General features: G+C 38.0%; 1 protein-coding gene across 1 annotated transcript in view; it reads left to right on the forward strand.

The window, feature by feature from the left end:
* LOC102806345 (anaphase-promoting complex subunit 5-like) overlaps nucleotides 1-24,307 on the forward strand; it is a 47,968-nt gene that overhangs the window by 10,985 nt on the left and 12,676 nt on the right. The window contains exons 4-14 of the mRNA XM_085492540.1: nucleotides 887-1,079; nucleotides 1,583-1,649; nucleotides 3,696-3,797; nucleotides 4,070-4,257; nucleotides 4,990-5,071; nucleotides 5,159-5,251; nucleotides 8,032-8,099; nucleotides 8,562-8,675; nucleotides 13,364-13,580; nucleotides 16,394-16,515; nucleotides 16,698-16,814. Coding sequence (XP_085348666.1) covers nucleotides 887-1,079; nucleotides 1,583-1,649; nucleotides 3,696-3,797; nucleotides 4,070-4,257; nucleotides 4,990-5,071; nucleotides 5,159-5,251; nucleotides 8,032-8,099; nucleotides 8,562-8,675; nucleotides 13,364-13,580; nucleotides 16,394-16,515; nucleotides 16,698-16,814 — 1,363 coding nt within the window. The remainder of the gene's footprint in view (nucleotides 1-886; nucleotides 1,080-1,582; nucleotides 1,650-3,695; nucleotides 3,798-4,069; nucleotides 4,258-4,989; nucleotides 5,072-5,158; nucleotides 5,252-8,031; nucleotides 8,100-8,561; nucleotides 8,676-13,363; nucleotides 13,581-16,393; nucleotides 16,516-16,697; nucleotides 16,815-24,307) is intronic.

Raw genomic sequence — 24,307 nt, forward strand, 5'->3', positions numbered from 1 at the left:
TCGTAAATGGAATGCGTGTTACTTGTACCTCGGACTACTAATACTTGTATTTACTAGTCTGAGCTTGTACTGAATGCAAGAGACTGTTTATGGGTGGTGACTATTATGCAAGTTATCTGTCTATTATGTCTTTGGCTGATTAATTAAAACATAGCTTTCAAAACAATGGTTTTTACACCCTATAAAAACATCCAATTCACTTTTTTTCCTACTAATTGTTTGCTCCTTGTAGTCCAGCATTGAAAAATACAAAAAAGTAGAATTTTGGGTTTGAAAGCAAAAAAAGGTGTACAGCATCCTTAAGGTAAAGTCTAGCACATATTATGATGTCTAGACCCTTCTTTTTGTTAGCTTCGCTGTCGACTTTGTCAGGCAGAGCTTGTCATATGATTGTCCATTTTTTCAACTTCATCTTGAAAACTACAAGCCTGAATGCTTTGATACTTGGTGTATATGTACCTCCAGACCTCTCTTAGATTTGTTCATTTCATGATGATATCTTTAATTCTCTAATTTTGATGAATATTTTTGCTAAAAAGTGATATTTTTGCCTTTTTGTTGAAAATAGCAAGTCCAATTGCTTTGATACTATACATATAGGTACTACAGATAGACCTCTTCAGCATTTGTTCATTTTCTAATGATATCTTCAGTTCTTTAATTGAAAAGTGCATTGGATATATCTCAGCTGACAGGCTGCCTGTTGAGATCCATTATTGTGGTTATAAATCATCACCAACAGAAATAAATAAATTTAGTTAAATTTTAGGGATTTTTTGTTAAAATGTAGAGATAATGTAAAGCTATGACATCATGAAAACCTGAAATTCTGATAGTTGTGATCTATAATGAAAAAAAAATGTACAAAAACACTGTTTTCTTGTAGGTTTGTTTCTACGAAGAATGATTCTAGCATTTGACAAATTGTCATTCAGTCAGGTGTCAAATCTCTACAAAATATTAATGAAATATTGTCAAACAAAAGAAAATCAGCACTCAAGTCTTGAGGAAGATGGAGATGGAGGCAAACTTACCAAAGAAGAGTTGACTTGTGAGAAAGATGATATGCTGGATGAGGGGTGAGTCTTACTGCCACTTATATAGTTGTATAATTTATCACTGGATGAAAGTCAAGTGTAAGCCCTCAAATTGTGAAACTACTGGTTTGTTAATTTTGTTATTTTTGTAGTCATTACATTGCATTACATGTCCGTATGCCTTCTACAATTAAACCTTAAAGTATTCTATAATGTAATAGCAAGCACTTATACAACAATGTGTTATCCATTAAGAAACAAACTATCATTCTTTGTGTTTGAAAGCGATCTTATTTCGTTCATGTCAATTGATCATAGTTCTTACTAAATGTATCACATAACACAGTGAGTAATAAATAGAAATAAATGAGCGATATAATTCTCTGTAAAACGCATGTATTACAAACTGCCAACAAGTTGTCTGAGATGAACACATACCAGTAGTTTCACAGACTCACTGATTTGAATTAGAATTTCTAGAAATGTAGTTTCCTCTTGTGAGTTTGTTGTCATATTACAACTTTTTTTTTGGTATTAATCAATAGGTCATGTGTATTCCTGTTTGGAGGCACATTCTCACAAAGACAGGCAGAGTTTTTCATTGCACAACAGGTATGTACAATTATTGTAACATGCATACAATTACTATGGGTATAGGTATGCTTGGTTGCTATGCTGTTACTATGGGTATATATGTATTTGGTTGCTATGGTGTTACTATGGGTATAGATACACTTGGTTGCTATGCTGTTACTATGGTATAGATATGCTTAGTTGCCATGCTGTTACTATGGGTATAAGTCCACTTGGTTGCTATGCTGTTACTATGGGTATATATGTATTTGGTTGCTATGGTGTTACTATGGGTATAGATACACTTGGTTGCTATGCTGTTACTATGGTATAGATATGCTTAGTTTCCATGCTGTTACTATGGATATAGATATGCTTAATTGCTATGCTGTTACTATATTTTATAGATATGCTTGGTTGCTATGCTGTTACTATGGTATAGATATGCTTAGTTGCCAGGCTGTTATTTTGGGTAAAGATAAACATGGTTGCCATGCTGTTACTATGGGTATATTTACACTTGGTTGCTATGCTGTTGCTATGGTATAGATATGCTTAGTTGCCATGCTGTTACTTTGGGTAAAGATAAACATGGTTGCCATGCTGTTACTATGGGTATATTTACACTTGGTTGCTATGCTGTTACTATTGTATAGATATGGTTGGTTTCTATGCTATTACTATGGTATAGATATGGTTGGTTTCTATGCTATTACTATGGTATAGATATGGTTGGTTTCTATGCTATTACTATATTATATAGATATGCTTATTTGCCATGCTGTTACTTTTGGTAAAGATAAACATGGTTGCCATGCTGTTACTATGGGTATATTTACACTTGGTTGCTATGCTGTTACTATTGTATAGATATGGTTGGTTACTATGGTATAGATTTGGTTGGTTTCTATGCTATTACTATGGTATAGATATGGTTGGTTTCTATGCTATTACTATGGTATAGATATGGTTGGTTTCTATGCTATTACTATATTATATAGATATGCTTATTTGCCATGCTGTTACTTTTGGTAAAGATAAACATGGTTGCCATGCTGTTACTATGGGTATATTTACACTTGGTTGCTATGCTGTTACTATTGTATAGATATGGTTGGTTACTATGGTATAGATTTGGTTGGTTTCTATGCTATTACTATGGTATAGATATGGTTGGTTTCTATGCTGTTACTATGGGTATAGATAAGCATGGTTGCCATGCTGTTACTATGGGTATAGATCCACTTGGTGGCTATGTTATTACTATAGTATATACATGCTTAGTTGCCATGCTTAGTTGCCATGCTGTCACTATGGATATAAATAAGCTTAGTTGCTATGCTGTTACTATGGGTATAAATCCACTTGGCGACTATGCTGTTACTATGGGTATAGATCCACGTGGTTGCTATGCTGTTACTATGCTGTTACTATGGTATAGATATGCTTAGTTTTCATGCTGTTTCTATGGATATAGATATGCTTAATTGCTATGCTGTTACTATGGTATATTTACACTTGGTTGCTATGCTGTTACTATGGGTATATATATGCTTAGTTGCCAGGCTGTTACTATGGTATAGATAAACATGGTTGCCATGCTGTTACTATGGGTATAAATCCACTTGGTGGCTATGATGTTACTATGGGTATAGATCTACGTAGCGACTATGCTGTTACTATGGGTATAGATCTACTTGGTGGCTATGCTGTTACTATGATGTAGATATGCTTACTTGCCATGCTGTTGCTATTGTGTAGTTGTGCTCCACTTTGTATCATGTCTGTAACATGATGTAAATAATTATTTACTAATGTTGACAGTCACTTAAAACTGACAATGACTTGTGTTATATGACTTTGCTGTTATCCTGTCTGTGTGTCAAGGTCTTTGTGTATTTATATGTCTTCATGTTTCTCTGATATCTCAAAAACCTCACTTCAATGAAACTAAGTACATGTGTATGAATAGTTTTTGGTTAAAATGCTTGCATAATAATAATTCTAGGATGTATTTATCATGCCTGTAAATGGACACATGCGTTAAATACCTAATTTTGTTCATATTATATCTTGTGTACATAGGCTAGCTTGTTACGTAATAATGAGAATGAAGCATTGTCTCCAAAAGAGATGCAAAGACAGATTGGAGAATTATTGAAAGGGAATGCAGGACTCGCTGAAGCTGTGAGTATCTAATAATTGCTAAGGATACAACATTTGATTGTTAAAGACTATAAAGACTACAAAGTTTTTTTTTTGACTTCAAAATAACAACTGTACATTCATCAACTTTTTTATTGCTTTCAAATTTCAGTTGTTACTTTAATTAATCGTAATTGTTCCAAATATTCCATTATTTAATGAAATGGAAATTGCTGTGTGTGTTTTGTGTTTGGGAAATAATGTTACATGTACTAGTATGAATTATTGTGTTTCTTTTTCTCTTGTGTCGGTAGCATTACTTGAGTTATTTGAATAATCTTCGGATCAATGAATTCTGCAACACTATCCATGAATTGTATCGATATTCTGACAAACATGCCTTCTCGGACAACGACAATGATTCTTATGCTACAGAAATTGGTCATAGTTTTCGCTATGCTGCTTTGAATCTAGCTGGAGTACACTGTAGATTTGGACACATGTAAGTCAATGTTAGCCACCATCTTTTTTTACAAATGTTAGCCACCATTTTTGTTTACAAATGTTAGCCACCATCTTTGTTTACAAATGTTAGCCACCATCTTTGTTTACAAATGTTAGCCACCATCTTTGTTTACAAATGTTAGCCACCATCTTTGTTTACAAATGTTAGCCACCATCTTTGTTTACAAATGTTAGCCACCATCTTTGTTTACAAATGTTAGCCACCATCTTTGTTTACAAATGTTAGCCACCATCTTTGTTTACAAATGTTAGCCACCATCTTTGTTTACAAATGTTAGCAACCATTTTTGTTTACAAATGTTAGCCACCATCTTTGTTTACAAATATTAGCCATCATCTTTGTTCACAAATGTTAGCCACCATCTTTGTTTACAAATGTTAACCTCGATCTTTGTTTACAAATGTTAGCCACCATCTTTGTTTACAAATGTTAGCCATCGTCTAGTTTACAATTTTAGCCACCATCTTTGTTTACAAATGTTAGCTACCACCTTTGTTTATAAAAGTTAGCCACCAGCTTTGTTTACAAATGTTAGCTACCACCTTTGTTTATAAAAGTTAGCTACCAGCTTTGTTTACAAATGTTAGCCACTATCTTTGTTCACATATGGGAGCCGCCATCTTTGTTTATGAATTCAATCTTTGTTCACCAGTGTGAACTTCTCTTTCATATCACTAAATTATCACATTATATTGTCACTTTTGATAGTGATGAAGCAACAGCAGCTTTGAGAGAAGCCATCACTATGGCGCAAGAAGCTAATGATAACGTCTGTCTGCAACACGCATTGGTAAGTACACAAAAAAATGTAAAAGGAACTTCTTTACATACATACTTTTGACTGGTTGTCATGGTAATTCTATATTACTTTTTTTAGGGTTTATTATGTCGCCTGCAGCAGGAGAGGGGAGATGATTCTAGTTATTTGTTGGAGAGATCAGCAACCAGAGCAAGAGAATTAAACTTAGCTGTGAGTATTAAAGACAACATGAATATATTTGTATTGTATTTTCTAATCAAATTACTGCGATAATGCCTGTCATTTAACATAATCTTCTTAACAAGGTTCCCAAAAATTTACGTTTATTATTAACGTGTGGCTTCACACACCCAATGCACAGTGTTTTTAGCCTCCCTATTTAGTCTGTGGCACATCACCCAGGGAACAGTAAATTTGGTCTCTCTTTTGAGTCTTTGGTACACAGAAAGATTGACACAGATTGTGTTTTCAAAGTATCAAGACATATTCTGGGATATGTTTATGTTCTCCCATAGTAAAGCTCTACAGCTATGTGCCACCTGAATGGGAATTCTTTTCACATCACCTGGTCTAGAAGTGGGTAGATATTTTTCAAATATAAAAACTGCAATAAATCACCCAAGATTGTAGAAAAATAATGAGAAACCCATTATTAAGGAACTATTTCTCTCTGGTTGAAAGCACCATGACATTTGATATATTTCAATATATTCATTGATTTCAGCACCTTATATTGTTGAACAAAGGATAACATACAGACGAGGCACATGAGATTATAACGCATTCAAATATGCCTGTGACACATATGTGTGCGAGTTAGAATGCTATATGTTTGTCTGTATACGCATTGTATTTAAAAATTTCTTTTTTTAATTAGTCCCGGTTCGAACGAAGTCCGAAAACGAGGACTTATAATTCGGTCTCCATCCATGCGTGCGTCCGTGCATGCGTACGTGTGTCCGTCCGGAGTCATATCTCAGAATCCCTTGGACCGATTCCGTTCATTCTTTGCATGTGTCTAGTACTTTATGTGGGACATATGCACATGCAATGGTTTAGCGATTCGATTCAAAATGGCCGACTGGCAGCCATCTTGTTTTTTGAAAATGTTGTATTTTGGACATGCTCTGTCAGTTTTCATTCAAACTTGGTACATTAATTATACATGTTAGGATACATGTCCATGACGATTTATTTCACAATTGGATCAAAGATGGTCGACTGGCAGGCATCTTGTTTTGTTTTTTTGCGGTATCTTGGATGTGCTCTGTCAGTTTTCATTCAAATTTGGCACATACATGTACTTTATACATGTTAGGATGCATGTCCATGACAATTTGTTTCAAAATCTGGTCAAGGATGGCCAATTGACAGCCATCTGACTTTTTGGCCTTGCTACTATATTTCCACAGTTTATGTACCATTTTCATTTGTATTTGGCACATACATCATACATATCAGTGTGTTTCATAATCAGATCAAAGATGGCCAAATAACGGCTGTTTTTATTTTTGGCCATTTTTGGCTACATGGAACACATGTTTTGATGTAAATAAACAATCTGTTGTATACACTTGGAACTCAAGTTTCAAGGACACGCTCGCGACAACCCCTCCGCTTTAATATGACGAGCACACAAAGAGAACTTAATTTAACAGAGACTGTGTCATTTTCAATGACTTGTTTAATTTAATTTGTGGTCTGAATTTGTAGCTAGCACAAAATACACACAAAAAGTATTGTCCAGTAAATGTTTCAGTAAATCATTGAGTGAATCGGAGTGAAAATAGCTCAGGAATAAATGCATGGAAATTTGCAGGAATGTGTGTCGTGCCATTAGGGTTCGGTTGCACTAAAAAAGATTGATAAGGTAACCAAAACTCTCAAGTTTTCTTAATATGTGCCATGAAAAAACAATGAACTGTCAGTTCAACCATCATAGAAGTATGGTCATGTCTGTCATTCTTTGTGTTGTGTATTTTCACCTAATAAAATTATAGAAATGCAGTATTCAACATCTTTTCGATGTTAAATTTGTCATTTCTATTCAAACTTATGTTGTATATTTGTACACGTCCTGGAACACATCAACTCATAAAAATGTATGGAGTACTGGTTGGCAAATGTATTAAACCTCAAAACAAATAAAATGTAAATACAACTCTTACTACCTTCGTTCGGCCAAGAAAATGGAATAGGAACTATTTGCTCATATAAACTGCTACATGTATTTTTCTCGGAAAATTCTTTCTCTCCTGTGTTGGTTCAGTTATGGGACCAAGTTCAGATCAATTCTATTTATTTTTCTATCCACTTCTATCCATTTTGATTTCACGTTTCAGCGACTAAACCAAGTGAAACTCTAAGTTATAATAAGATTTACATTTGCACTCAAATATTTAAACATATTTTGGGCAACTTTTTACAAATTGATACCTGATTAAACACATTCAAAAGAACGTCAACCAGTTTTTCTCTTGAGTTATGCAAATGTCGACCATGTCGACCTTTTCCTGTGATGCAATGCTGGAAACACAAAAAAATGTTCCAAAGATGAACGCTTTTTGTATTCGAGGTACTGAGAATTGAGAATCGCAAGTGTAGACATATTGCATAGAATTGAACATTAAATACAGCTTTCCCGGCCAGCAATAGAATCATCAATCTTCTTGAGTGATGTAACTGGTATTTTCATTTGCTTCTATTCTCACTATCCTAAAACGAGTGAGTGTGCGTATTTTCGTACAGTGGCGTAAACATTGCTACAATCAAAGAAGGAAGTCTATTCTGAACCAGTACTATTATAAAATTTTAGAGAGTAGAGGTCATTTATACAGGAGATGCTTCTGTAAAAAATTGTTAAAATTTCCCGATATTAAAATTCTGTATCCTCACAGAGTACTTCCATTTTTGACGTCCATTCACTTAAAATGTTTGTCAATTCAAAATGATGAAATTACATCATTCCTCATGTTTGTTTTTTTTCCCAGTACTTGACCTCGTTAGGTATACAGAATTATATCAAAGAAAAATGTCTAAGCGGTGCCGACCCAGCCAGGTAAATAAAGTTCATGAAAGACAGAACCCTCTATAGACCACTTTCCTGGAAGGGGAAGATATAGCGTTTCACATACCAGATATAGGGTGCAATTTAAACTTGCATGCGTGATGTTGTGCATGTGGATGCCTCAATCAATGTGAATATCAGCAGAATGCAATATTTGTATTTGATGCCATGGTAAATACAGACGTTTTTCTGCACCCCAGTATCTCTAATTCCAGGAAAGTGGTCCATGGTCTCTTTGATGACAGAGCCCTCTATGGTCATATGGATGACTGGAGCCTTCTATCAGTCTATAAAGGACATAGCAATAATAAATGAGATATTTGCAAAAAATCTAATTCTGTCAGGAAGATGCATTTGCAACCATCGATCATCATGAAAATGTATACATGCTTGAAATACACTAGAATGATTTAATGCTAGAATCATTAAATTTATTGTTTTAATTTTTTTCAGTATGTTTGAATATTTTTATTGGAGTGATGCAATGAACTCTCAGCATGGACTGGTTGACTTGACGTGTTCATGTCTAGCAATGCAGTCAGCTATGTGGCAGTTGTATGGACAGAGGTGAGTTTGAATCAATGCAATCAGCTATGTGGCAGTTGTATGGACAGAGGTGAGTTTGAATCAATGCAATCAGCTATGTGGCAGTTGTATGGACAGAGGTGCGTTTGAATCAATGCAATTAGCTATGTGGCAGTTGTATGGACAGAGGTGAGTTTGAATCAATGCAGTCAGCTATGTGGCAGTTGTATGGAGAGAGGTAAGTTTGAATCAATGCAGTCAGCTATGTAGCAGTTGTATGGACAGAGGTGAGTTTGAATCAATGCAGTCAGCTATGTGGCAGTTGTATGGACAGAGGTGAGTTTGAATCAATTCAGTCAGCTATGTGGCAGTTGTATGGACAGAGGTGAGTTTGAATCAATGCAGTCAGCTATGTGGCAGTTGTATGGACAGAGGTGAGTTTGAATCAATGCAATTAGCTATGTAGCAGTTGTATGGACAGAGGTGAGTTTGAATCAATGCAGTCAGCTATGTGGCAGTTGTATGGACAGAGGTGAGTTTGAATCAATGCAATCAGCTATGTGGCAGTTGTATGGACAGAGGTGAGTTTGAATCAATGCAATTAGCTATGTGGCAGTTGTATAGACAGAGGTGAGTTTGAATCAATGCAGTCAGCTATGTGGCAGTTGTATGGAGAGAGGTAAGTTTGAATCAATGCAGTCAGCTATGTAGCAGTTGTATGGACAGAGGTGAGTTTGAATCAATGCAGTCAGCTATGTGGCAGTTGTATGGACAGAGGTGAGTTTGAATCAATTCAGTCAGCTATGTGGCAGTTGTATGGACAGAGGTGAGTTTGAATCAATGCAGTCAGCTATGTGGCAGTTGTATGGACAGAGGTGAGTTTGAATCAATGCAATTAGCTATGTAGCAGTTGTATGGACAGAGGTGAGTTTGAATCAATGCAGTCAGCTATGTGGCAGTTGTATGGACAGAGGTAAGTTTGAATCAATGCAATTAGCTATGTAGCAGTTGTATGGACAGAGGTGAGTTTGAATCAATGCAGTCAGCTATGTGGCAGTTGTATGGACAGAGGTGAGTTTGAATTAATGCAGTCAGCTATGTGGCAGTTGTATGGAGAGAGGTGAGTTTGAATCAATGCAATCAGCTATGTGGCAGTTGTATGGACAGAGGTGAGTTTGAATCAATGCAGTCAGCTATGTGGCAGTTGTATGGACAGAGGTGAGTTTGAATCAATGCAATTAGCTATGTGGCAGTTGTATGGACAGAGGTGAGTTTGAATCAATGCAGTCAGCTATGTGGCAGTTGTATGGAGAGAGGTAAGTTTGAATCAATGCAGTCAGCTATGTAGCAGTTGTATGGACAGAGGTGAGTTTGAATCAATGCAGTCAGCTATGTGGCAGTTGTATGGACAGAGGTGAGTTTGAATTAATGCAGTCAGCTATGTGGCAGTTGTATGGACAGAGGTGAGTTTGAATCAATGCAATCAGCTATGTGGCAGTTGTATGGACAGAGGTGAGTTTGAATCAATGCAGTCAGCTATGTGGCAGTTGTATGGACAGAGGTGAGTTTGAATCAATGCAATTAGCTATGTGGCAGTTGTATGGACAGAGGTGAGTTTGAATCAATGCAGTCAGCTATGTGGCAGTTGTATGCAGAGAGGTAAGTTTGAATCAATGCAGTCAGCTATGTAGCAGTTGTATGGACAGAGGTGAGTTTGAATCAATGCAGTCAGCTATGTGGCAGTTGTATGGACAGAGGTGAGTTTGAATCAATTCAGTCAGCTATGTGGCAGTTGTATGGACAGAGGTGAGTTTGAATCAATGCAGTCAGCTATGTGGCAGTTGTATGGCCAGAGGTGAGTTTGAATCAATGCAATTAGCTATGTAGCAGTTGTATGGACAGAGGTGAGTTTGAATCAATGCAGTCAGCTATGTGGCAGTTGTATGGACAGAGGTGAGTTTGAATCAATGCAATCAGCTATGTGGCAGTTGTATGGACAGAGGTGAGTTTGAATCAATGCAATTAGCTATGTGGCAGTTGTATAGACAGAGGTGAGTTTGAATCAATGCAGTCAGCTATGTGGCAGTTGTATGGAGAGAGGTAAGTTTGAATCAATGCAGTCAGCTATGTAGCAGTTGTATGGACAGAGGTGAGTTTGAATCAATGCAGTCAGCTATGTGGCAGTTGTATGGACAGAGGTGAGTTTGAATCAATTCAGTCAGCTATGTGGCAGTTGTATGGACAGAGGTGAGTTTGAATCAATGCAGTCAGCTATGTGGCAGTTGTATGGACAGAGGTGAGTTTGAATCAATGCAATTAGCTATGTAGCAGTTGTATGGACAGAGGTGAGTTTGAATCAATGCAGTCAGCTATGTGGCAGTTGTATGGACAGAGGTGAGTTTGAATCAATGCAATTAGCTATGTAGCAGTTGTATGGACAGAGGTGAGTTTGAATCAATGCAGTCAGCTATGTGGCAGTTGTATGGACAGAGGTGAGTTTGAATTAATGCAGTCAGCTATGTGGCAGTTGTATGGAGAGAGGTGAGTTTGAATCAATGCAGTCAGCTATGTGGCAGTTGTATGGACAGAGGTGAGTTTGAATCAATGCAGTCAGCTATGTGGCAGTTGTATGGACAGAGGTAAGTTTGAATCAATGCAGTCAGCTATGTGGCAGTTGTATGGACAGAGGTGAGTTTGAATTAATGCAGTCAGCTATGTGGCAGTTGTATGGAGAGATGTGAGTTTGAATCAATGCAGTCAGCTATGTGGCAGTTGTATGGACAGAGGTGAGTTTGAATCAATGCAGTCAGCTATGTAGCAGTTGTATGGACAGAGGTGAGTTTGAATCAATGCAGTCAGCTATGTGGCAGTTGTATGGACAGAGGTGAGTTTGAATCAATTCAGTCAGCTATGTGGCAGTTGTATGGACAGAGGTGAGTTTGAATCAATGCAGTCAGCTATGTGGCAGTTGTATGGACAGAGGTGAGTTTGAATCAATGCAATTAGCTATGTAGCAGTTGTATGGACAGAGGTGAGTTTGAATCAATGCAGTCAGCTATGTGGCAGTTGTATGGACAGAGGTGAGTTTGAATTAATGCAGTCAGCTATGTGGCAGTTGTATGGAGAGAGGTGAGTTTGAATCAATGCAGTCAGCTATGTGGCAGTTGTATGGACAGAGGTGAGTTTGAATCAATGCAGTCAGCTATGTGGCAGTTGTATGGACAGAGGTGAGTTTGAATCAATTCAGTCAGCTATGTGGCAGTTGTATGGACAGAGGTGAGTTTGAATCAGTGCAGTCAGCTATGTGGCAGTTGTATGGACAGAGGTGAGTTTGAATCAGTGCAGTCAGCTATGTGGCAGTTGTATGGACAGAGGTGAGTTTGAATCAGTGCAGTCAGCTATGTGGCAGTTGTATGGACAGAGGTGAGTTTGAATCAATGCAGTCAGCTATGAGGCAGTTGTATGGACAGAGGTGAGTTTGAATCAATGCAGTCAGCTATGTGGCAGTTGTATGGACAGAGGTGAGTTTGAATCAATGCTGTCAGCTATGTGGCAGTTGTATGGACAGGTGAGTTTGAATCAATGCAGTCAGCTCTGTAGCAGTTGTATCGACAGAGGTGAGTTTGAATCAATGCAGTCAGCTATGTGGAAGTTGTATGGACAGAGGTGAGTTTGAATCAGTGCAGTCAGCTATGTGGCAGTTGTATGGACAGAGGTGAGTTTGAATCAATGCAGTCAGCTATGAGGCAGTTGTATGGACAGAGGTGAGTTTGAATCAATGCAGTCAGCTATGTGGCAGTTGTATGGACAGAGGTGAGTTTGAATCAATGCAGTCAGCTATGTGGCAGTTGTATGGACAGGTGAGTTTGAATCAATGCAGTCAGCTCTGTAGCAGTTGTATCGACAGAGGTGAGTTTGAATCAATGCAGTCAGCTATGTGGCAGTTGTATGGACAGAGGTGAGTTTGAATCAATGCAGTCAGCTATGTGGCAGTTGTATGGACAGAGGTGAGTTTGAATCAATGCAGTCAGCTATGTGGCAGTTGTATGGACAGAGGTGAGTTTGAATCAATGCAGTCAGCTATGTGGCAGTTGTATGGACAGAGGTGAGTTTGAATTAATGCAGTCAGCTATGTGGCAGTTGTATGGACAGAGGTGAGTTTGAATCAATGCAGTCAGCTATGTGGCAGTTGTATGGACAGAGGTGAGTTTGAATCAATGCAGTCAGCTCTGTAGCAGTTGTATGGACAGAGGTGAGTTTGAATCAATGCAGTCAGCTATGTGGAAGTTGTATGGACAGAGGTGAGTTTGAATCAATGCAGTCAGCTATGTGGCAGTTGTATGGACAGAGGTGAGTTTGAATCAATGCAGTCAGCTATGTGGCAGTTGTATGGACAGAGGTGAGTTTGAATCAATGCAGTCAGCTATGTGGCAGTTGTATGGACAGAGGTGAGTTTGAATCAATGCAGTCAGCTATGTCGCAGTTGTATGGACAGAGGTGAGTTTGAATCAATGCATGCAAGCTGGTTGCCGTTTATGTTTCAAAGTTAGTGCAGTGAGTATTTTTTTTTCTTTTTGGACCCTTTTTTATTTATTGTTTTGCCATTTTTATATCATTTTCTCAGTATTTTTGGCTGAAACCAGAAATGATGCATGTGGCAGAAACAAATCATGAAATTGAGTGCACGTCTGTGTCTGTAAATCTTACATGTATTTTCAATCATTCCTCAGTGAGATGTCTCGTCTGTGTTCTCAAATATTATTGAACATGAACCATAGTTACTCTAGTAGCCTTGGTAGGTCAAGTTCACCTGTGGATAGTGAGGCTGTTTGTGTGGTTCTCTGTCATCTCTCTAAACTCCATGCTGAACAAGGATATTACAATGCTGCTTTGGATGTTATTAACTACATGAAGAAAACATATCCCAGTCATTCTCAATATTCTAAGGTAACAACAATCTGATCAAAATAAGATCTTTGTTAGGCTAACTATTATTTAAAAAAAAATATTTAATTATTTTTTTAATTCATTTTTTGATTTAAAAAAAAAGATTTTGTGCAATTTAGCTTTTTAAATTTTCTGGTAGAGATAATTTTTAAACTAATGCTGTTGCAATCAGGGATAAACCCACCAATCACCACATATTGTGGCAAAACCCAACACTCACCACATATTGTGGCAAAACCCACCACTCACCACATATTGTGGCAAAACCCAACACTCACCACATATTGTGGCAAAACCCACCACTTACCACATATTGTGGCTCAACCCACCACTCACAACATATTGTGGCTCAACCCACCACTTACCACATATTGTGGCTCAACCCACCACTTACAACATATTGTGGCTTATGGCAAAACCCACCATTCACCACATATTGTGGCAAAACCCACCACTCACCACATATTGTGGCTCAACCCACCACTTACCACATATTGTGGCTCAACCCACCACTTACCACATATTGTGGCTCAACCCACCACTTACAACATATTGTGGCTCAACCCACCACTTACAACATATTGTGGCTTATGGCAAAACCCAACATTCACCACATATTGTGGCAAAACCCACCACTCACCACATATTGTGGCAAAACCCACCACTCACCACATATTTTAGGGTCAACCCACCACTCACCACATATTGTGGCTCAACCCACCACTTACCATATATTGTGGCTTGTGACAAAAACCAACACTCACCACATATTGTGGCAAAACCCACCACTCACCACATATTGTGGCAAAACCCACCACTCACCACATATTGTGGCTCAACCCACCACTTACCATATATTGTGGCTTGTGACAAAACCCACCACTCACCACATATTGTGGCAAAACCCACCACTCACCACATATTGTGGCAAAACCCAACACTCACCACATATTGTGGCAAAACCCAACACTCACCACATATTGTGGCAAAACCCCACCACTCACCACATATTGTGGCAAAACTCACCACTCACCACATATTGTGGCAAAACCCACCACTCACCACATATTGTGGCTCAACCCACCACTCACCACATATTGTGGCTCAACCCACCACTTACCATATATTGTGGCTTGTGGCAAAACCCAACACTCACCACATATTGGTAGGTCAAGTTCACCTGTGGATAGTGAGGCTGTTTGTGTGGTTCTCTGTCATCTCTCTAAACTCCATGCTGAACAAGGATATTACAATGTTGCTTTGGATGTTATTAACTACATGAAGAAAACATGTCCCAGTCATTCTCAATATTCTAAGGTAACAACAATCTGATCAAAATAAGATCTTTGTTAGGCTAACTATTATTTAAAAAAAAATATTTAATTATTTTTTAATTCATTTTTTGATTTAAAAAAAAAAGATTTTGTGCAATTTAGCTTTTTAAATTTTCTGGTAGAGATAATTTTTAAACTAATGCTGTTGCAATCAGGGATAAACCCACCAATCACCACATATTGTGGCAAAACCCAACACTCACCACATATTGTGGCAAAACCCAACACTCACCACATATTGTGGCAAAACCCACCACTTACCACATATTGTGGCTCAACCCACCACTCACAACATATTGTGGCTCAACCCACCACTTACCACATATTGTGGCTCAACCCACCACTTACAACATATTGTAGCTTATGGCAAAACCCACCATTCACCACATATTGTGGCAAAACCCACCACTCACCACATATTGTGGCTCAACCCACCACTTACCACATATTGTGGCTCAACCCACCACTTACAACATATTGTGGCTTATGGCAAAACCCAACATTCACCACATATTGTGGCAAAACCCACCACTCACCACATATTGTGGCAAAACCCACCACTCACCACATATTTTAGGGTCAACCCACCACTCACCACATATTGTGGCAAAACCCACCACTCACCACATAATGTGGCTCAACCCACCACTTACCATATATTGTGGCTTGTGACAAAACCCACCACTCACCACATATTGTGGCAAAACCCACCACTCACCACATATTGTGGCAAAACCCACCACTCACCACATATTGTGGCAAAACCCACCACTCACCACATATTGTGGCAAAACCCAACACTCACCATATATTGTGGCTTGTGGCAAAACCCAACACTCACCACATATTGTGGCAAAACCCACCACTCACCACATATTGTGGCAAAACCCAACACTCACCACATATTGTGGCAAAACCTACCACTCACCACATATTGTGGCTCAACCCACCACTCACCACATATTGTGGCTCAACCCACCACTTACCATATATTGTGGCTTGTGGCAAAACCCAACACTCACCACATATTGTGGCAAAACCCAACACTCACCACATATTGTGGCAAAACCCAACACTCACCACATATTGTGGCAAAACCCACCACTCACCACATATTGTGGCAAAACCCACCAACCACCACATATTGTGGCAAAACCCACCACTCACCACATGTTAGGGCTAAACCCACCTCTCACCACATGTATGGGAAAACTCACTACCCGCCAAATGTCACGGCTATAACCACAATTCATTGGTTGAACCTCTATCTATAAGAGATGATAACATGTGTGTTATCCATGTAAACAGCCTATTTTCTTGGGTAAAATATCAGCACATTCATTTCTGGTTAGAAGTATTTGTGATTTTAAAATTTTTTAACTATATTTAAATTTTTTGTATTAGATCCACCAGAAAACATTTCAATTTAACTGTAATAGGTATATTGGTATTTATTTATTATGTTTTCATTTTATTCAGCTATGGATGATGGTAGAACAACAGATATCTTTTACCAGGGCAATACATCATGCAAAGTGGACTGCAGCTGAACAAGCTGTTCTTAATATCGTCTCAATTGATGAGGTAGAAGCCCTCTACAGGTGAATAATGTAAATTATTTTGTTTTAGCACTTCATTGATTTAATTCTATCACCATGATTTAATAGCCACTTTTCCAAACATAGGAATGGTTGCCAAATTGGTAACTGAAGCCAAATGCCTACCATGTAGACCAATCAGAAAGGTTCTTGCCTTGTCACAATGTCATTCTATTTCTTCTCAGAAAGTGTATTGTATTGAGGATGAAAGGAGAAACTTCAGAAGCATACAAATTATTGAATGAAATGTTGATACACTGTCAACATAGGAAGAAAGGATATACTGCTGAACACCATACACGGTGAGTAATCCAATGAAAGGATACACTGCTGAACACCACACATGGTGAGTAATCCAATGAAAGGATACACTGCTGTACACCACACATGGTGAGTAATCCAATGAAAGGTTACACTGCTGTACACCACACATGGTGAGTAATCCAATGAAAGGATACACTGCTGAACACCATACACGGTGAGTAATCCAATGAAAGGATACACTACTGAACACCACACATGGTGAGTAATCCAATGAAAGGTTACACTGCTGTACACCACACATGGTGAGTAATCCAATGAAAGGTTACACTGCTGTACACCACACATGGTGAGTAATCCAATGAAAGGTTACACTGCTGTACACCACACATGGTGAGTAATCCAATGAAAGGATACACTACTGAACACCATACACGGTGAGTAATCCAATGAAAGGATACACTGCTGTACACCACACAGGGTGAGTAATCCAATGAAAGGATACACTACTGAACACCATACACGGTGAGTAATCCAATGAAAGGATACACTGCTGTACACCACACATGGTGAGTAATCCAATGAAAGGGATACACTACTGAACACCATACACGGTGAGTAATCCAATGAAAGGTTACACTGCTGTACACCACACATGGTGAGTAATCCAATGAAAGGTTACATTGCTGTACACCACACATGGTGAGTAATCCAATGAAAGGTTACACTGCTGTACACCGCACATGGTGAGTAATCCAATGAAAGGATACACTGCTGTACACCACACATGGTGAGTAATCCAATGAAAGGATACACTACTGAACACCTTACACGGTGAGTAATCCAATGAAAGGACACACTGCTGTACACCATACATGGTGAGTAATCCAATGAAAGGATACACTGCTATAAACCACTCATAGTAGGTAATCCAATGAAAGGATACACTGCTGTACACCATACACACTGAGTAATCCAATGAAAGGATACACTGCTGTACACTATACATGGTGAGTAATCCAATGAAAGGATACACTACTGAACACCATTAACGGTGAGTAATCCAATGAAAGGATACACTGCTATACACCACACATGGTGAGTAATCCAATGAAAGGATACACTACTGAACACCATACACGGTGAGTAATCCAATGAAAGGATACACTGCTGTACACCATACATGGTGAGTAATCCAATGAAAGGATACACTACTGAACACCATACACGGTGAGTAATCCAATGAAAGGATACACTGCTGTACACCACACATGGTGAGTAATCCAATGAAAGGATACACTACTGAACACCATACACGGTGAGTAATCCAATGAAAGGATACACTGCTGTACACCATACATGGTGAGTAATCCAATGGAAGGATACACTGCTGTACACCACACATAGTGAGTAATCCAATGAAAGGATACACTGCTGTACATCACACATAGTGAGTAATCCAATGTAAAGATACACTGATGTAATAATAATAATAAATAATAATAACTTTATTTAATTAAGCGCAACAATTCCAACATATGAAGATCAAAGGCGCTGATACAATAAACAATCAGTCAAATATTAAAAGCACATTTAAATAAGTGCGTTTTCAGTCTGGATTTAAAAATGTCTACTGAAGGACTAGAACGAACAGACAGAGGTAATTCATTAAAAAGTTTAGGACCTAAATTTTCAAAAGCACGGTCTTTGTATAACACCTTGGACTTTTTACTACACACCTGACGAGTTTTAATAAGAAACTTTGATTCAGATCTTAAACTACGACTAGGTACATAAAATTCGATTAATTCACATAGATAATTTGGGGCAAAACCATACAAAGATTTATACACTAGTAAAAGTAATTTGAAATTGATTCTTTGTACAACTGGTAACCAATGAAGTTTAATAAAAATGTCTGTAATGTGGTCATATTTTCGAGCACGAGTGACAAGGCGGGCTGCTGCATTTTGTACACGAATAAGAGGTTTTATCTTAGTTACAGGGAGACCAGACAATAATGAATTACAGCTGTCTAAGCGAGAAGATATGAATGCATGTACCAACTTTTCAGTATCAGATTGGGATAATGATTTACGAATACGATTAATATTTCTTAGATGGGAATATCCAGATCTACAAATAGTAGAAATGTGTGTTTCCATAGATAGCTGCGAATCAAACAAGACACCTAAGTTTCTAGCACTTGACGAAGCACTAACCAATTCTTCACCAATTGCGATACTAGACAAAGGACACGAGTCTTGTGAGAATCTCCGAGACGACATGCACACAAATTCAGTTTTCGACACATTCAAAAGTAGGAAATTACAAGACATCCAATCGCTAACGTCTTGAATACATGTCTGAAGTATCACCTGGGCGCGAATTTGATCATCTTCAGAAACCGATAAATAAATCTGTGTGTCATCGGCGTAAAAATGATATTTTACGCCGTGACGTCGCAATAACTCGCCCAATGGACGCATGTACATTGAGAACAATAATGGCCCTAAGACGGAGCCCTGTGGAACACCGGTTTCTAATATAGACGTCATATCAGAAAATACATTTCCAATTTTCACTTTTTGAATGCTGTTACTCAAATACGACTCAAACCATTTGATGATGAGACCATTTAAACCAAAATTTGATCTCAACCTATCGATGAGAATCCTGTGATTCACAGTATCAAAAGCGGCTGAAAGATCCAAAAGTACGAGAGCAACTGAATTCTTAGAATTATCAATACTGCATAGTACATCGTTAGCGACCCGCAAAAGAGCCGTTTCAGTGCTATGTGCGGTCCGATACGCTGATTGAAACTCTTCATACAACGAATAATTCTCTAAATGTTGTTTCACTCTGGATGCAACGACACGTTCAAGGACTTTAGATATAAAAGACAAATTAGAAATCGGTCGATAATTTTTCAGCATGTTTGAATCCAACGATGCTTTCTTGAGCAGAGGTTTAATCAGCACACATTTCATTTTCTCAGGAACACTTCCAGTGCGAAGTGATTCATTTATGATATCTGTTATAGGTGAAAGCAGGATAGAAAGGATCTTTTCATCTTTTAATATATTAGTGGGTAAACAGTCCAAATCGCACGAAACCGACGACGATTTTTTTATAATTTTAATTATTTCATCCTCCGTGGCTGGTTCAAAACATTTCAATTCATCACCAGAGAACTTGTGCAGTTCGTTAAAACGGTTTCCATTCAATAAATTTAGATTTAGTCCGCACGCAGTACGTATTTACTATAATTAGACATAGTCTTTACCTTGCCGTTAATTCGGTGTTATTTGCTAGATTTAGTCCTTGATTGATTTGATATGTACACCATACACGGTGAGTAATCCAATGAAAAAGATACACTACTGAACACCATACATGGTGAGTAATCCAATGAAAAAAATACGCTACTGAACACCATACATGGTGAGTAATCCAATGAAAGGATACACAACTGTACACCATACATGATGAGTAATTCAATGAAAAGGATACACTGCTGTACACCATACATGATGAATGATTCAATGAAAGGATACACTGCTGTACATTACACATAGTGAGTAATCCAATGAAAGGTTACACTGCTGTACAGCATACATGATGAGTAATCCAATGAAAGGTTGTACTGCTGTACACCATACACGGTGAGTAATCCAATGAAAAAGATACACTACTGAACACCATACATGGTGAGTAATCCAATGAAAGGATACACAACTGTACAACATACATGATGAATGATTCAATGAAAGGATACACTGCTGTACATTACACATAGTGAGTAATCCAATGAAAGGTTACACTGCTGTACAGCATACATGATGAGTAATCCAATGAAAGGTTGCACTGCTGTACACCACACATAGTGAGTAATCCAATGAAAGGATACACTGGTGTACACCACATATAGTGAGTAATCCAATGAAAGGATACACTGGTGTAATCCAATGAAAGGATACACTGCTGTACACCACACATAGTGAGTAATCCAATGAAAGGATACACTGGTGTACACCACACAGTGAGTGATCCAATGAAAGGGTACACTGGTGTACATCATACATGATGATTAATCCAATGAAAGGATTCATTGCTGAACAACACACATAGTGATTAATCCAATAAAAGGACTCATTGCTGTACACCACACATGGTGAGTAATCCAATGAAAAAGATACACTACTGAACACCATACATGGTGAGTAATCCAATGAAAAAAATACACTACTGAACACCATACATGGTGAGTAATCCAATGAAAGGATGCACAACTGTACACCATACATGATGAGTAATTCAATGAAAAGGATGCACTACTGAACACCATACATGGTGAGTAATCCAATGAAAGGATACACAACTGTACACCATACATGATGAGTAATTCAATGAAAAGGATACACTGCTGTACACCATACATGATGAATGATTCAATGAAAGGATACACTGCTGTACATTACACATAGTGAGTAATCCAATGAAAGGTTACACTGCTGTACAGCATACATGATGAGTAATCTAATGAAAGGTTGCACTGCTGTACACCACACATAGTGAGTAATCCAATGAAAGGATGCACTGGTGTACACCACATATAGTGAGTAATCCAATGAAAGGATACACTGGTGTAATCCAATGAAAGGATACACTGCTGTACACCACACATAGTGAGTAATCCAATGAAAGGATACACTGGTGTACACCACACACAGTGAGTAATCCAATGAAAGGATACACTGGTGTACATCATACATGGTGATTAATCCAATGAAAGGATTCATTGCTGTACACCATACATGGTGAGTAATCCAATGAAAGGATACACTGCTGTACATCACACATAGTGAGTAATCCAATGTAAGGATGCACTGATGTACACCATACACGGTGAGTGATTCAATGAAAGGTTACACTGCTGTACACCATACATGGTGAGTAATCCAATGAAAGGATACACTGATGTACACCATACACGGTGAGTAATCCAATGAAAGGTTACACTGCTGTACACCATACATGGTGAGTAATCCAATGAAAGGATACACTGCTGTACATCACACATAGTGAGTAATCCAATGTAAGGATGCACTGATGTACACCATACACGGTGAGTAATCCAATGAAAAAGATACACTACTGAACACCATACATGGTGAGTAATCCAATGAAAAAAATACACTACTGAACACCATACATGGTGAGTAATCCAATAAAAGGATACACAACTGTACACCATACATGATGAGTAATTCAATGAAAAGGATACACTACTGTACACCATACATGATGAATGATTCAATGAAAGGATACACTGCTGTACAGCATACATGATGAGTAATCCAATGAAAGGTTGCACTGCTGTACACCATACACGGTGAGTAATCCAATGAAAAAGATACACTACTGAACACCATACATGGTGAGTAATCCAATGAAAGGATACACAACTGTACACCATACATGATGAGTAATTCAATGAAAAGGATACACTGCTGTACACCATACATGATGAATGATTCAATGAAAGGATACACTGCTGTACATTACACATAGTGAGTAATCCAATGAAAGGTTACACTGCTGTACAGCATACATGATGAGTAATCTAATGAAAGGTTGCACTGCTGTACACCACACATAGTGAGTAATCCAATGAAAGGATACACTGGTGTACACCACATATAGTGAGTAATCCAATGAAATGATACACTGGTGTAATCCAATGAAAGGATACACTGCTGTACACCACACATAGTGAGTAATCCAATGAAATGATACACTGGTGTAATCCAATGAAAGGATACACTGGTGTACACCACACACAGTGAGTAATCCAATGAAAGGATACACTGGTGTACATCATATATGGTGATTAATCCAATGAAAGGATTCATTGCTGAACACCACACATAGTGATTAATCCAATAAAAGGACTCATTGCTGTACACCACACATGGTGAGTAACCCAATGTAAGGATACACTGCTGTACACCACACATGATGAGTAATCCAATGTAAGGATACACTGCTGTACACCACACATGATGAGTGATTCAATGAAAGGTTACACTGATGTACACCATACATGGTGAATAATCCAATGAAAGAATACACTGCTGTACACTACACATAGTGAGTAATCCAATAAAAGGACTCATTGCTGTACACCATACATGGTGAGTAATCCAATGAAATGTTACACTGCTGTACACCATACATGGTGAGTAATCCAATGAAAGGTTACACTGATGTACACCACACATGGTGAGTAATCCAATGAAATGTTACACTGCTGTACACCATACATGGTGAGTAATCCAATGAAAGGATACACTGATGTACACCACACATGGTGAGTAATCCAATAAAAGGACTCATTGCTGTACACCATACATAGTGAGTAATCCAATGAAATGTTACACTGCTGTACACCATACATGGTGAGTAATCCAATGAAAGGTTACACTGATGTACACCACACATGGTGAGTAATCCAATGAAATGTTACACTGCTGTACACCATACATGGTGAGTAATCCAATGAAAGGATACACTGATGTACACCACACATGGTGAGTAATCCAATGAAAGGTTACACTGATGTACACCACACATGGTGAGTAATCTAATGAAAGGTTACACTGCTGTACACCATACATGGTGAGTAATCCAATGAAAGGATACACTGATGTACACCACACATGGTGAGTAATCCAATGAAAGGTTACACTGATGTACACCACACATGGTGAGTAATCTAATGAAAGGTTACACTGCTGTACACCATACATGGTGAGTAATCCAATGAAAGGATACACTGATGTACACCACACATGGTGAGTAATCCAATGAAAGGTTACACTGATGTACACCACACATGGTGAGTAATCTAATGAAAGGTTACACTGCTGTACACCATACATGGTGAGTAATCCAATGAAAAAATACACTGCTGTACACCACACATAGTGAGTAATCCAATGAAAGGATACACTGGTGTACACCATACATGGTGAGTAATCCAATGAAAGGATACACTGGTGTACACCATACCTGGTGTTGTAAAGTAGCAGAATACATGCATTAAAAGTTTTCTTTGTTTCTCCTTAAAAATGGTAATAGTTGAGGTAAAACTGGAGAGATGATAGAAAAAGCTAGCTAACTGTATGTTTTCTGAATACTGTTGTTATCAGGACGCTATAACAGTGCACCTTTAGATGACTAGTATGTACAGGGTAACAAGACATTTTAATGGCTGGTCATTCACCATGAATAATATCTTAAAAATAAAAACACATTTGTATTTTATACACTATTTAATGTGGGTGTTTTACAATTATTGTAATGTGGTCAATTTGTCTTGGTTAAGTGACAAGGTGAGCTGCTGCACTTTGTACAGATTGAATTATATTCAATTCATTTTGCTGTATGCTGTACAAGTGAATTACAGTAATATAATCTAAATGTTAAAAATGCAGGACACTAGAAATCGAATTTTTCTAATTCGGTG

The sequence above is a fragment of the Saccoglossus kowalevskii genome, chromosome 17, assembly GCF_978046115.1.
Source record: "Saccoglossus kowalevskii chromosome 17, keSacKowa6.1, whole genome shotgun sequence".
Lineage (NCBI taxonomy): Eukaryota > Metazoa > Hemichordata > Enteropneusta > Harrimaniidae > Saccoglossus > Saccoglossus kowalevskii.